Raw genomic sequence first — 15,239 nt, 5'->3', positions numbered from 1 at the left:
CCAGTGCAGCAGATGCCGCTGGGGAGGGTGGGCTCGCCGTGGAGGGCCCGCACTGCAGGCGTGGAGAAGGGCTCTTGGGGGCCTTTCTGGCCTCCGGGGATGAGGGGTCCCCAGTGCAGGGCACCGACGGGGAGCCCCGCCCCCCTGGGCCTTGGGGCCCGCCTCAGCCGAGGCGGGGAGACCCCGGGGTCCCCGCTCACCTTCCACCACCAGCCAGGCGCTGGAGGCGTGGAGCTTGGTGCCCAGAGAGTAGAGGCCCATGTCGGAGAAGCGGACAGCTCGCACCAGCAGCCGGTGGGTCCGCCCGTCCGGGGACACAAACATCTCGTACTTGTCACTGAGGTGGAGAGGCTGGTGCTGGAACCTCCAGGCGGCGCTGGGGCAGGGGTTGGACAGGGTGCACTCGAAGATGGCGTCCCCCCGCTCCTCGCAGCGGACGTCGGCCAGCGGGACCACCACGCGGGGTGGGATGGCTGCGGGCAGACGCGGGGCGTGAGCCAACGCGGGGCGCCGGGGGCCCAGGGCGCCCGGGGCAGGCCAGCTGGGCCACGGCTGCCTGCCTCACCTCGGACAGGTCACCCCTCACCCCAGGTGTCAGTTTCTCCACATAAAGTGAGGAGTTATAATTAGGCTGTGAACAGTGAGACGCGGCTGACATTCTAAATCTGAACCTTCTCTCTGGGGGCAGGTAGGTTCAGGAAGGAGACGGACAGGCTGAGTATGGAGCCTTATACCTGTTCTCCGACCGATCCTCACAACCACCTCCAAGGCAGGTGTTGCTGTTACCCTCTATGAGGTCTGAAAATTGAGGCTTTACAAGCTAAATGGCTCCCGCAGTTAAGAGGTGGTCCAGCCAGAATTCACAGGCAGGCCTGGCTGAGCCCAGGGTCCCTGCCCTCTTCCCTGTCCACAGCGCCGGGCCACCTGGAGGTCTCACCCCCTTTTCAGCCTGAGTCAGCCTCATCCTCCATGGTTTATCTGCAGAAAGCTTCCCCCACCCTAGGGGTCAGCTCCCTCCAACGCCCCTGAGCTGCCAGGTGCTGTGGAGGGGGTGGTGGTGGAAAGGGACAGAGTTTGATGATGGAGAAAGAGACCATTCCTGAGGGAGACGGGGAGGCAGGGAGGGGAGGAATGGGACAGTGGAGCTTCTTGCTGGGGGTCATGAAGGGGGCCATGCCTCAGAAGGGAGGCTGTGGAACTGGTCAGCTCTGGCCTGAGAGGGAGTGGATGCTGAGGACTGACCGTGAGCAAGGGCAAGAGCCCACGTCTGAAACCCTCAGTGCCCAGCCCAGCACCAAGAGAACACGGACCACGGATTTTGAAAAGGGATCGTCAACATTTAACCGTCGGGCATGAGCTCCTCTCCCGGACGGCGAGGGGGCCGCGTCCCGGCCATCCAGCAGCCCCGCTGGAAGGCACGCGGGCGCCAGCCCAGGTGCCCAGGGCAGACCACTCACCACTGGCCTCCAGCTCCGTGGTGAAGACATGGGCATCCTCCACCCGGACCTGGTAAATGCCGGCGTCCTCCGGCTGCAGGTCCTGAATTTGGAATTGGTAGTGCTTCCCCAGACGCCGCAGACAGTGCTTGGTTTGGTTGTCAAAGCCATAGGGGACCATCTTGCCATCCTGGGGCCAGGGGAGGAAAAGGGGGGCGCAGGGCCTCCATGGGTCCACGGCTCCTCCTGCCCCCATCCTGCTTGCCGACGAGCAGCCGTGCTCCCCACTGGCCTCAGCACCAAACGACGCTGCTGGACCACGAGGGGTGGGGCGGAGAGGGGCGGGGAGGAGGCCCAGAGCGTGTGGTGGAGGGAAATAAATGCTCTAGGAATATCCATGGCTCTGAGACGGAGTAAACCATCTGCCGGCATTATGCAAGAGACACCCGAGAGAGTGCTGAGTCGGCAGGTGGGCAGGGCGGAGTGGACCTCCTCCTTCCCGAGCAGGGCAGGGAGGCAGCAGGGTGGCCGGTCCCCCGTGCTCTCATTCATGAGGAACCAGAGTACTACCAGCGGCCCGTGCACACGCCCACTTCAGCCAAGCCCTGGATAGACTGGCTCCTTGCTGGTCATCCCTGACCCACCACGGCGTGCCTGGTGATTTTGACTTTGGTGTGAAAGTGATGCAGGTTCAGTAGAAACGCTACTTGGAATTCTGATCTTTCCCAGGCTAGCGACGGGCGGTGCAGCCCAGGGGTGGGTCACATAGGTGACCCACCCAGACACTTAGAGCTGCTCTGTACCAGGCGATCCTCTGTTTTCCACTTTGGGTACAGGCATGCCTGCTCAGTCGCTCAGGCGCGTTCAACTCTTTGCAACCCCATGGACTGGAGCCTACCAGGCTCCTCTGTCCATGGGATTCTCCAGCAAAGAATACTGGAGTGGGTTGTCATTTCCTTCTCCAGGGGATCTTCCTGACCCAGAGATCAAACCCAGGTCTCCCGCATTGCAGGCAGGCGCTTTACCATCTGAGCCACCAGGGAAGCCCATTATCAGCTATACCTCAACATAAAAAAAAATTTTTTTTAAAGCACTACATGGGGGGCCAGGGAGTCTCTGTAGGGAGGAGTTAGCCATGTGGATGGCGGGGAAGGCCACGGTGGACAGAGGGGCAGAGGAAGGAGGTGAGGTTGGTGAGAGGCAGGGAAGGGTGCACAGGAGGGGGAGCTGGGTTTTATCAGCTAGACGCCCCAAGAAACTGACTGGTCCTGCATTATGCTGATGCCACAAATGAGGCTGCCAGCACAGAGAGGTAAGAGTCCTGCCTGAGGTCACACAGCCAGCAAGTGTGACACCCCAGCCCAGCCCCTCAGGATCCCTGCCCCACCCCCACCTGGTTGATGGGTCACTCCTCGTGGGGTCCATGCAGAGGTGTGTCTGGAGAGAGCGCTCAGAGGCGAGGGGTGCACTTCTAAGAACCCTCTTTTGACCCAGTGCCCTGGCTGGACACCCTGGACCTGACGGCAGCAAAGCCGGAAGGGGCTCCACAGGGCGCAGGGCATATCGCCTGTGTCCTCACCGTCCCTCTCGACGCTGCTCGCACTGATCCTCCCCTGCCAGACCCCCTCCTTGATGCCCCCCCAGACTCACCTTGTACAGGTAAATCTTGCTCTCAGGACTCTTGAGGTCCAGCTCCAGGCCAAAGGTTGCGATCCCCTCCTTGTTGACCCGGACATGTCTCAGGTTGGCGATGGTGTTGAGGTACTAGGGAAGATGAACCCATCGGGGGCACCCTGTGAGTGCGTTCCTCAGGGCTCCGGGTCCTCAGGCCCCAGCCCCCGGCAGCGCCCGAGCCCACGTGTGCTGGGTTACAAGGGGGGGGCTGGGTCCTGCGTCAAGGCTGAGCAGACAGCCCAGAGCAGGAAAGCTGGGTCCCTGGATGGAAGGTTGGATGAATCACCTTCCAAGCTGATAACACTGTTCTCAAGGTAATGCAAGCAAGTGGCTTTGTGTTTCCATTAGAGAAAGCAGACTTCCACTAGGGCTAGATTAGACTCAGGGAAAACTTCCCGGTTCTCTTTCAGTTTGTAAGCGGCTGAAGCCCGTCTCCCCAGAAGCCTTTAGAAATAAGACAGACCCCCAGGGTCGGGTGATGGTGTGCTGACGGCAGTGGGCAGACCTCAAGCCTTTGCGGACCTTAGTGCTTTAAGTACATCCTCTGACCACCGCTCAGTAACCCTGCGAGGCAGGGATGCCTGTAACACCCACTTTACAAGTAATGGAACCAAGACCCGGAAGCCCTAACTTTTCTAAGGCCCCAGATTTCAGTGAGTGTCCGAGCCAGGCTTCAAAGCCAGGACGCAGGTCCTTAGCTGACGCCACGTGGGGACGGGGCGGGGGTGGCCCCTCCACGGCTGGCGCTCCAGATGTGAGGTCCCCCGACCCCACCCCCCGGGCGCCCCCGGGGTGGCAGGGGCCGTGGGGCGGGTCGGTACCGGCGCCAGCTTCTCCTCGCGCTCCTTGCTCATCCGCTGCAGCCGCCGCAGCATTCCGCGGAAGTCCACGATGCCGTATTTGAGGCAGATCTGCTCGTAGTCCTTCCGGTCAGCCGTCATCAGCAGCTGCCACACCTGCTCCATGTCTACCTTCTTCTTCGGGGCGGGAGGCGGGTCCCTGGGGAGCGGGTGGGCAGGTCAGAGACCGCGGGACCCCCAGGGGCTGGTCATCCACCAGGCCGGCGCCCTGAGGGGGTGAGCGCTGAGCTGGCTTCCTGGAGCAAGAGGCCGCGGAGACACCTCCGGCGGCACCGGAGGGGCCCAGAGATCGCCGCTCCAGCTCCCAGGAGAAACTCTCTCCTAACTAACGACTGTCTTGCGGCTTTCAGACCAGGGTGTCTGAGGGGACATTATTCTGTGGCTCGAGTGGAGCACATTTTACAAACAACCCAGACAGCAGAGATGATTTACTCAAGGACACAGAGCTTAGAATTGGAGCCTGGGATCCAGCGCTCCCAGCAAGTCCACCAGCCAGCGGAAGCCCCTCTCCCCTGCCTGCGCTGGGAGGGGCGGCGAGTGCCAGCCGGCTTTCAGCAGGTGCGGAGCCTCCAGACCCCCTCCCCAGGACAGGCCCAGGCCCACCTCTTTTTCAACATCTTCCGGAAGTCCACCAGCTCCTTCCTGAAGTCTAGAAAAGGAAGAGGAATGAGCCCCAGCCTCAGGTGGCACTCCACAGGCCTCACACAGGCCTCTCTGTAGGAACCCCAGGGGGAAGGAGGAAGGGGGCTGGAAAGGGGGCCTGTGGTTCGTGACAGACCACTGGGCTTTGGAAAGGAGCCCCCTCCTGTGGACTGGTGATGGCCTGTGAAGCACCCTGAGGGCTTGACCAGGTGTGGGGCTCTGGCAGGGAGTAGCCCCTCCCCCAAAGACCCTAAGGAGATTTGGGACAACTTTCCACCTACCCTCTTGGGGCTCCTTGGGCCTCTTCCGATTCTTCCGAAAGCCAACTAGACCATCAGGAAGAGAGGAGGTGGTTAATGTGGACAGGCGGGGAGAGAAAGGAGAAACCCTGGTGGGCTTTGAGAACCAGCAGAGCCCACCCCCAGTCCTCTCTAAGGCTGGCGGCCACCCAGGAAGAGGAAGAACACGGCGGAGGGTCTGGCTATCTCCGGCTCAGAGCATGACCCAGAGGGTCAGCCTGATCCCCATATCCTTCAGAGCGGCCCACTCTCATGTCGGCAGGGCTGGGGGTGGCGTGGATGCAGGGGGTGAGGGGGAGCCGCCGGTGACTGTGCACTGAAGGGCGTCTAAGGGGCAGCTGTCCTCCCCCTCCACCTGAGAGCTGCCACTTCAGGGCCCAGGCCTGGGGGCATCAAATACGCCCTTTGGGGAGGCCGGAGGGCAGGCCTCTCGCCTTCCCGGCTCCCCTCAAAACCAGGAATGGCCAGGAGACATGACCTGGGCAGTGGGCGTTGAGAGAGCAGGAACACACGAAATAAATGAGTGTTTTAAATAATAATCTCTCTTCAAAATCCTAGCTTGCCGCAGGTTTCCCATCTGGTTTTTGTACTGGTTACCTTGACAAGACAAGTTACCCATGCCTCTGTCTCCAGGGGAGAAGCTCTCTAACTCAGTTTTCCTAAAACCTTAAAACTTTTACTGAAGAAGAAAGAATTCACACCATACAGGACAATATGACTTTCACGCTTCTTTCCTTGGAAGTGCTGTCTATTTCCACAGTTGTGCGATTCTTCTTTATTGAAGTATAGTTGATCTACAATAATATATTAGCTTTTGTGTCTTGATAAAAGGACCAGGTGTCCCAGGGCCACTCGGTCCCAGCTTCCTGCCTGCATGTGGGTTAGCCGGGTCTGTAGCAGCCAGCCTACGAGGTCAGGGTGGCACACCGCGGGAGGGTCTGGCTTCCCCCAGCAGCCCCGAGCTCTGCCGGAGCCTGGATGCCACCCTGGGACTTGTCATCGTGGGGCTAGGAAAGTGAGTGGCTTTGCTTCTTGAGGCACATCAAGGAGGGTTTTCTGTTACTCATGCACAAAAACATAACCAACTGAGAGATGAGATCCGCTTTCCAAGACACGTTTACTTTCGATTCCTTGCTGACGATTAATTTGAAATTTTGGAAACACGAGCAAACCAAAGCAAAGCATGTCTGAGGCAGGATCTGGCCTTTGTGTTACCTGCCCCCATATTCTCGCCCCACTCCACGCAGACTTGTACGCCAAGAGAGGAAACCGAAGCCCCTGGAGTGAGTTAGCAGAAGATTGGACTAGAAACCAACTTTCAGACCCCGACCTCACGCCTCAGGGCCGAGAGGAGGTCACCCGGCACAGCTGCAGGGGCGCCTGCGGGCATGAGCCTCCCCAACCAGGGGCAGAGGCTGCGGGCAGCGGATGAAGCCTGGGGCCCCGCACCCGGCGGGGCTGCGGCCTCCATGGCCCCCCCACACCCCCCAGCCTTGGGGCCTGATCCCCTTAGGGCTCTCCCACACCTGGAGCCCCGGTGGGGCAGGAGGGAGGGGGCAGGGGCGGGGGCGGGCAGGCCCACCTTCAATGACCGTGAGCCTCGCCGAGCACGTGGCCTCTCCGTAGGCATTCACGGCAGTGCAGCGGTACACGTCCGTGTCCTCGCCGGTCAGCTTATTGATCTGCAGAGAGGCCGAAGGCAGGGGAACAGGGCTAGCCCCCCCTTCCTCCAGTCACTGGGCATAACTACATTATAAAGATGAACAAGGCAAGCTCTTGTCTTTGTGGACCTTACCGTGTTCATCAGGAAAGCAGACCCCGAGACCAAACTTAGGTCAGGGCTGTGGTGGGCATAGAGTGGCTTCCCGGAGTCCAGTGGATCCAGGACGAACTACCTTCTCTGGTGTGTGCTGCAGGCCCCTTACCTAACCTCCCTGGACCTCAGCTTATTTACCTATAAAATGAGGATAATAATACCCACATATGGAACCCTGGTCAGGGAGGTAGATCTTGCAAGCTGTGCAGTGTGGCAGATAATATAAATAAAATAAATAAATAAACAAAAAAATTTGGCAGTTTCCTGGGAGTCCAGCGGTTAAAACTCCAAGCTCCCAATCGAACCCTGGTCAGGGAATTAAGATACTGCATGCCGCACAGCGTGGCCGAAATAATAATAATAATACCCCAAAGCAGTGAGTGGTCAGGATTAAAATATACAATCTAGGTCATACGATTAGCCCGGGAGCAGCACGTAGTAGGTGTTCTGTGATGTGTAACTGTGAATATTACTGACTCTGACCAATATCGACTGAGTGCTCACTGCGGGTCGGGCCTGGGGGAGGTTTATTAGCTAAACCTTCAATGCTCATAAAAACCCCATGAAGGAGGCACCGTCATCACCCCAATTCACAGAGGAAGAGAGAGAGAATAAGGTGATTTTCCAAGGCTGGGGTGGTAACCCAAGCAGCCTGCTTCCAGGGCTTGAAGGAAGCTCCAGCTCTCTGTCAGCAGAGGTTGGCTGGCCTGCTGGTCTACCCTGGCTCTGGGAAGAGAAGGGAGGACCCCCGCCCGGGAGGACCGCAGTCCCTACCTGCAGCACGTGCTCCCTGCTGCCCGTGCTGGATGAGACCTGGTACTTGCTGGAGCTGCTGAGGTCCCCTTTGGAGCAGTGCCAGCGCACCCTGGGCCTGGGCTCCCCGCAGACCACAGCCCGGAAGGTGGCGGTCTTCCCTGCAACCGGAAGAGGCAGGCGGGCAGTTTGACGGGTTGGGGGAGGGCAGACGGGGGTTTTAATGCATGTTCTCTGTGTTGCTCTGGGCACTTCAGCTGCCCATTCCAAGAGGGGTGCCTGCCCTTGGTCCTGGGGATCTGAGGTCCCCAGGCAAGAGCGCAGTCTCAGGCACCCAAGGACGCCCTCTCCCTGTCTGTGTATGCCCCTGAGGGCCAGGGCGGGGCGGGGGCCTGAAAGACTCTCTGGGGACTGGGAAGGGGGAGTCCTCTGTGGATCCTGTGTCCACTCTCTGGTGGGGGGACCGTGACCTCGGCAAAGCCTGGTGGTGGTGCTCGAAGGGTCCGGTCCTGAGACCCAGGGTTCCAGCCTCGGGAAAGAGCCCAGCTCCGTCCCTGCTTGGAAGCCGGTGGGGCGGGGGTGGGGGGTGGGGTGTGCTGCCCGCCCTCAGGCCCCCAGCCCCGCAGGGAGTGTCTCAGCAGAGAACAGTTTGGAGTAAAGATGCAAGTCCCCCACCCCTGATAAGAGACGCAGTTTCTCATGACAGCGTTGTTGGAGAGGTAGAGTCAGATCTAACAAGGGAGGGGGCATTATTTTCCTCAGGCCAGAACGACGGGCTCTGAAACCTGCTGGGGGGCCCGTGCTGGGGTAAGGGCACCCGCTCACCCCTCCCCCTCAGCCCGTTCCCTCTGCTTCCCGGGCTCCATTCTCTGCGGCCTATGGGCCCCTGGGGCCGCTGTGGGGTGGCCCCATTTCACTCCGTTTCGAGGGTGCCTCTGCAGAGCTGCTTGTGGGCCAGGAGAGTGCAGGTCCCAGGGTCGCCTCATGAGCCTCTGCTCCCCAGCTCACCACACTCTCACCCTCTTTCCCAGATGCCTGTCCCGTGGTAGGCCTGCACCCTTTGCTTCCCTGCTCCTCAGGCCCCTTGCCCTGTGGGGACCCGGCACCCCCAGGTGAAGGGTGAAGTGGCAGACACGAGGGTTGGGGGCTGGGCTGGAGCAGGCCCGGGGGCCCCATCCCCTCCAGTCCCCTCCCAGGCCTTACCCTCCTGCAGTGCCAGGGCGATGGGCCTCTGCACGAAGTCGGGTGTGCTGCAGCCCTTGGGCACCTCCTCCACCAGCTGCCAGATGCTCACGCCCGGCGTGGAGGACTTCTTGAGGGACTTCCCTGGAGGAGGTGGTGGGAAGGGAGGTGGGCCTCAGCTTAGACCTGTCGCCGGAGGGGCAGGGGCCCCCCGCCCCCCACGGGTGGGCAGGGCTGGCTCCTCGGCTCCTCCAGGGAGGAGGGCTTTGGGGCTTTCTAGCGGGTGTGGCGGTGGTCTTTCCACGTGTGAGTGCTGCACCAGGGGAGTGGCCATGGGTGCCCTGGGGAGACCCTGGGAGAGTCCCAGGAGAGGGGGTGGGGAAGGGAGAGTGGAAAAGGGCTCCTGGTGGGAATTGGGGCCCATGGAGGGGCTCTGCACCCCGGATTCAGGAAAACAAGTTCAAACCCAAATCCGGAACTAACAAGCCACATGCTCTTTGCCCTGCCCCCCACCCTCTCCAGGTGGGCGCCATGTGGGGTGAGCAGAGTGGAGGGGGCGCTTCTCCCACCTGCCATGGTTCCGGCTCCTCTTCGGCACTGACTGATCTGAGAACAGAAGGTGGGGTTGCTGAGAAAGGTCCAGGCTGGTCACCCCGTCCGTCCCACACCTTGGCACCCTGGGCGGCTGGGAGCTCCTCTCCCCCACTCGCTGGCCCAGCATGGCCCACCCCGCAGAGACCAGGGAGGGTAGGGCACTGCCCGCTTGGAATCTCATCCAGGGAAAGGAAACCGTGAATGAGCTACAAGCTGTGCTGGAGGTCTGGCCTGCTGGTGGGGCCCCAGGCCCAGAGGACGCTTGGAGGCCGGCACACGGCCGTCCCCAAGTCAGGAAAGCAAACTCCAGACCTCAGGGTCTCCCAGCTGTTCCGGCCTGGCCCCTTGACTGGGGATGAGAGTTCTCCAGCGGCATCCCCTGGGACTGCAGGCCCCTCCACCAGCCCCGAGAGTCTCGAGCAGGGCCCGCAGCCCTCCAGCTCCCACCCCACCCAATCTGGAATCCAGATTGCCAGGCCTGCGGGCAAGGATCCCTGGGCTGCCTGTAAGGTCTTCTAGCCCGGGACATCCGGATCTCCATAAATCCATCCACCCCCTCCAAAGCCAGTGAGTTATAATGTCAGGTGGGCAAGAATGCCTCCCAGACCCCCTCCACCACCAGCAGCACCCCTCTGACTCCCGCTCAACAGCATCCAACCGCCATCCATTGAGGCTGACGAGGCGGGCCGCCAGGAGAGGGCAGGGGGCCTGGGACTGGGCTGGGCTGAGAGCAGTAAGGAGAGCCGAAAGTCAGCGGGAAGGGGGTGTCTTGAAAGGACTTCCCAGCAGTCCCACCCCCGGTGCAGTTGGCCCGTGGCCAAGGGTTCCATTTTGGAGATTCCATTTCCTGCCCAAAGAGCCCTCAGTATAGAATCACATGACAGGGCACATTCCGTCCTCCAAGCGAGGAGCCTTCATTTCACAACTGCCCACCCGCTGGCACCCCGGGCCCGCGGCGTCCCCCCCACAGCCCGGCCACTGCCCCGGCGCGCTGGAATGCCGCAGCGCGCCAGCCGCGTTCTGGGGCGGTCACAGGCCACAGCCGCCATTCCGCGGGGAGTCGCGGGCAGGGCGAGGGGGCCGCAGGGGAACCCAGCTGGCCGTGGCGGGGGTGAGGGTGGGGGGGCTCCGTCCCACCCACACTCAGGACCACCACCCCGAGCCTGCCCACCGCCTCCACCCTGGCGCAGTGAGCACGGACGTCTTAGCATCTTCACCCTGTGTCTCCATCACCCTCGAGCGGCTCTCGGTTACTTACTCAGCCGTTCGTCACACACCGAGAAGCATAATCCTCCCGCGTCTGTCCCTCCAGCCTCCCGCCTCCAGACCCCAGCTGAGACGGGAGAGTAGCTGAGCCCCCACGGGGACCCTGGGGCCCACGTTGGCCAGCTCGCCCTCCCGACCTCAGCCTCTTCAGGAGTAAGCCAGATCCGGGACAAGGTCAAAGGCAAAGGGTGGGAGATCCATTTGGTGGGAGACCAGAGGGTCAGAGGGTCGCGGTCCTCATGGAGGGGAGGGGCCGTTGGGGAGGAGACGCTCTACTCCAAGCTTTCTCCCACTTTGGAGAAGAATTTTAACTCTTCACCAAACGGCAGCTTGAGTCCCCGCAAATGTCTCCCGGTCTCCCCCAGGCCCTCAGCACTCCACCCCCGCCCCACCAGCTTCATCCAGCCCTCCCGCTTCCTGCTGCCTCCAGCTTCTCAACGCGTGGGAGTCAGGGCAGGGAGAGACACCCGGGGCTTTTCTCCCTGTTTGACCATGTTATTAATCAAGATGTGCCGAGTTCCAGACCGGAGGTCCTTATTCTGGACAGCTGCTCAGAGTATTTAAGCTGGTTGGCATTGCCAGCTGAGCAGCGCCGGGCGAGTCCGAGCCTGGGACAGAACGAACAGCCCCAACAGACTCGCCACAGCTCCGTCCTCCAAGTGTCCCCAGCCATCGGAGGGGATGTACCGCCCAGGGGGGTCCCGGGCTCCCTGCCCCCTGCCTGCCCTTCCTGAGCAGAGAAGGGCAACGGGATCCCAGCCTCTCCCTCTCTGCCCCTGCCCCGGTGGACAGCCAGGTGTGCAGGGCCCACTGACCTGGGTGCACAGCCGGCCTCCGGCCTCCCGGCCGCTCCCGCCTCCCCGCGTCCAGCTGCTGCCGGAGGCTCTGAATGGACTGCCGGTGGCCTGGTGGCGCCGGGACAGATGTAGGTCACGGCGGACTCCTGCTGCCCCCGCCCCTCCCACTCAGCCCGCCTCCCTCCTCCTCCTCCTCCAGCCTGGGCTTGGCAGGGCAGGGCCCCCCTGGGGTTCCCGCCCTCACCTCCCGGGAGGTCAGAGATGGAAGGGTCCTGTGACTTGGGCTCATCCAACTCCTCGCAGAGCACTAAGCTCTCAGATTGGCTCGGTCAAGTCCGCCCCGCGCGGCCTTGTTTATATGATCCTCTTAGCGGGCGCCTTCTCATCATCCAGGGCCTTAATTTTTCCACTAAGCTGACCCCTGGGGACCCTTGACACCATAAGTCATGCAGACACCCAAAGCCACTGCCCTCCTGGGACTCAGCATCTAAAGTGGCACCAAGCAAACTCAGCCTTGGGGAGCGAGTCTCAGCCCCCGACAGATCAGAGGGTGTAACCCCTGAGGGGGGCAGGGGCAGGGCGAGACCCTGGGAGTCTTCAGCCAGGAGGCCTCCCAGGAGGTGGTGAGCTTCCTAAGGTGGGAGAGCTGACCCCGCCAGCCGGGCTGGGGGCTGAAGCAGGCAGGGCAGACACCTGGGTGTTAGGACATGTGGATGGAAGGTGGGAGTCGGGGTGGGGGGCTGGTAACAGGTTTCCTTTAGGATGGGGGGGAGGCGGGCCCAGAAGGAGCCGGGGCACAGGGCCGCCCCGTCTGCTTGGGGACAACACCCCCTCGCTCCTTCAGGACATGGAACTGGTTTGTTGCCTCCAGTAAGCAAGGTTTGATCACGGATCCGGACACAGCGGAAGGCAAAGGGGCCCAGGTTCCTCTCAGGGGAGGGCACGGTGGTTACGCACACCCCGGCACGCTGTGGACCCGGGGCTCGCCTGTGTGTGTACTCTGGGGGCAGGTGTCTGACCTCTCACACTCAGGGTATGTGTGTGTGTGCAGGTGTACATCCACATGGGTTTCCTGCATCTTTCTAACTCTGGGTATCAGAAGTTGAAGCTTTATTTATTGAACAAATAGGTGTTGAACGCCCCACCTGCCCCTGGGACCCTGGGTCTAGTGCTGTGGTGGGCTCTGGGGACACACATGTGAGTGGAGACGGGGTGCTCCTCCTGTGGGTCCAGTGGGCAGACAGATGCTATCTAGCCGGTAACAAAGTGCCCTGCCTGCTCCAGAGGGACCCCAAGCAGGTGGGGAGCCGGGAAAGACCAGGCAGGTGGGCGTGGACAGGTGAGCCTCGGAGGCTGTGGTGAGATGTCATCTGTATCCTGGCGGGGGACAGGATCCGTTTGCAGTTTTCAAGCAGCCCGCTGTGCCGCAGGGCAGACAAGGGGCTGGAGGCAGCTGGGAGTCAGAGGCAGGAGTCCGGCTCCCAGGAGGGGGTCCGGTCGCCCCAAGTGCTCTGCCTCGTGGGGCCCTGTGGCCCTTCTCCAGGGGCCCCTGGACCGCAGTGCTGCGTTGTCTGGGCTAGCGCGGGTAGCTTGTAGTCTCCCCAGAGCCCAAGGAGGCCCCCAGGCCTGCTCAGATGAGCCGGTCCTCTCGCACTGGCCGCAGTTGAAATGTCAGGACTCTGAGACGGGCCCATGGCTCTCACGTGTCCTCTACCCTCTGTCCTGCATCTTGTGTCCTCTGTCAAAGGAACGTGATGTGCAGCCAAGTCGGCCACGCACACCATGAAGGTGAGAGCTCCCCGCATCGCCTGTCTGGGGCCAGGCACTGGCGTGGGCCTCTGTGATGGCACAGGGCGAGAAAAGCATGCAAACGGGGTCATCTAGCCCCCAGCCCAGCCTCCGCGGTATTCGCTCACCACCACGCACGCCGACGTCGGTGTTCTGACTGTCCTCCAGGACCCTTCCCAGCAAGCCAGGGAAATCTCACACCCTCCCCGGGCATGGCCTTCCCGGCCCTCCTGAGGGATGGAGGCGCAAGCCCCCGGGGCCCTTGATTAGCGGAAGGCTTCCCCCCGCCCCAGAAGTGCTCTGGGGCGGGGGGGGGCTGTGTTCTTTCTCCCTTGGTGACTCTGGGTGAAGATACGGTCCTGCTTACTATCACTCTCCTGTCCCCACGGGACACACAGCTCAGGCCCCCACGGGACCCCTCTTGCTCCCCATGGCTTGGGGCAAGTGGGATGATCTCCGGAACCTTCTGGAGTCCTGTGACCTGCTGCCCGAGTGGGTTCCTGGGGTGAGGCCCATGGATCTGGAGGCTGGGTGACTTCCTCTGACGTGGGGGCAGCACTTGAACTCACAGGCGGGGGCCTCTGTCCGGGCTGGGTTAGGACCATCTCTCTGCTGGCCTGGGGGTGCAGGCGAATGTGCTGGGCAGGCTTCTGACTGAAGACCTGTGCACACGTGCCCACATACACACGTCAAAGCGACACCAGAAGACGGGACTCTGCAGAAAGGGGAAGGCCGCTCGCGACCCTGCGGAGACGGCCCCAGGGTCTGGGCCTCGGATGGGCTGGGGTCGGACTCCACCCTACCGCTCCGTCCTCGGGGAGGCACAGCTGAGAGCTCGAGGGCGCACACCCCTGCCCCCGCCTCCCTCCAGCCCCCAGCTGCTCTCCGGACCCGTCCATACCCACCCCCGGCACGCAGCTGTCTGTGCCCCCCGACCCCCCCAGCTCCAGCCCGCCACCGGTCAGGCTCAGTTCACGTCTTTCTCACCTCCTGCTTGTGACGAAGCCCTGTGGCCTCCCAGGAATGAAGCCCTCGGCCCTGAGGACAATTTCATGCTTAAAAGGCAGCTTTCAGCATTGGAGACGTGAGCCCGGCCCACGCTCTCACGCGAAAGGGCCTGCAGACCCGAGGGTGCAGGCGGGCAGAGCCCCCGCTCTGGCTTCTGGGCCTCGGTGCGCCCTGTCTCCTGGGGCAGGTGGGGCCTCCCAGGGCTCAGGGCTGAACAGAACCTTCCAGAGCCTCCAGCAGCAACAAGACGAGCTCCCTTCCTGTGGGACTCTCTTGAGTCTTTGATGACTCAGTCTGCACCTTCTTTCTTTACGTGAACACAGCGGACGGACGTACAATAGCTACTCTGAGCCTCTCCAGGGTCCGACATTTGCTCTGTCATGAAACGCTCCTCAGGACAAGCCAGCTTTCCCCAGAGTCATCCCTGTCCTGTTTGCTGGGTGCCTTGTGTTTTCTGGCCCTGTCGCTTGCTTTTTTACAGCTGGAGATGGAACCCCGTAATGCCCTTCCTCTGCCCCCGACCCGCACCCCCATCACTCGTCTGCTCTCTGTGTCTCCCGGGGCTCTAACCTGACTCATTCCTGTTCAGAGACACACTGAGATGCAGGGGAGGGCGACCCACCTCAGGACAGCCGATGAACAGGCCGGGGTGGCCTCCGATATCAGGGGAGGGAAGTCCCCGAAGACCAGCCCAGACAGCGGCTCCATGGAGGCGGCCCTCGGGTCAGCAGCGGGAGGGTGACCAGCTCCTGCTCATGGACGCACGCCTGCTCCACACGTGAGCCTGCGTGTCGCCCAGCATGTCACGGGGCTGACCGTGCACAGAGCACACGCTCGCTGCCCCCAGCTGCTGCCGGATGCTCACCCCAGAGCGATGTCTGCCCTGGTGACAGCCCCAGAGGTGGACGCACAGCGTCGGCTCACGGAGAAGGAAGCCGGGCCAAGAGCCACCGCCCAGGGGTCCCTCGGGCCGCGGCTCGTGAGTGATCCAGGCTGGGGCAGCAAGGGTGGGCTGATCCCTTTACAGCTCAGCCTCCTCCCCTTGACGTTCTGACTTTGAAAACTTAGATAAAAGTCAACATTTTCAAAAATAAAATAATAATAATAAAGAAGTCGACATTTTC

At 61.8% G+C, this 15,239-nt stretch overlaps 1 protein-coding gene across 1 annotated transcript in view; it reads right to left on the bottom strand.

The window, feature by feature from the left end:
• Positions 1–11,641, bottom strand: part of IGFN1 (immunoglobulin like and fibronectin type III domain containing 1) — a 30,504-nt gene extending 18,863 nt beyond the window's left edge. Inside the window, exons 1-12 of the mRNA XM_055583185.1 lie at positions 11,564–11,641; positions 11,338–11,427; positions 9,232–9,268; positions 8,684–8,806; positions 7,502–7,641; positions 6,494–6,593; positions 4,894–4,938; positions 4,574–4,619; positions 3,932–4,109; positions 3,087–3,200; positions 1,458–1,626; positions 201–473 (exon numbers count right to left, since the gene is read on the bottom strand). Of these exons, the coding sequence (XP_055439160.1) occupies positions 201–473; positions 1,458–1,626; positions 3,087–3,200; positions 3,932–4,109; positions 4,574–4,619; positions 4,894–4,938; positions 6,494–6,593; positions 7,502–7,641; positions 8,684–8,806; positions 9,232–9,268; positions 11,338–11,427; positions 11,564–11,608 (1,360 nt within the window). The 5' untranslated portion in view covers positions 11,609–11,641. The remainder of the gene's footprint in view (positions 1–200; positions 474–1,457; positions 1,627–3,086; positions 3,201–3,931; positions 4,110–4,573; positions 4,620–4,893; positions 4,939–6,493; positions 6,594–7,501; positions 7,642–8,683; positions 8,807–9,231; positions 9,269–11,337; positions 11,428–11,563) is intronic.
• Positions 11,642–15,239: the final 3,598 nt, after the last annotated feature.

Source organism: Bubalus kerabau, chromosome 5, assembly GCF_029407905.1.
Source record: "Bubalus kerabau isolate K-KA32 ecotype Philippines breed swamp buffalo chromosome 5, PCC_UOA_SB_1v2, whole genome shotgun sequence".
Lineage (NCBI taxonomy): Eukaryota > Metazoa > Chordata > Mammalia > Artiodactyla > Bovidae > Bubalus > Bubalus kerabau.
The sequence above is the reverse complement of the archived record's forward strand: the minus strand, read 5'-3'. Positions and strand labels throughout refer to the sequence as shown.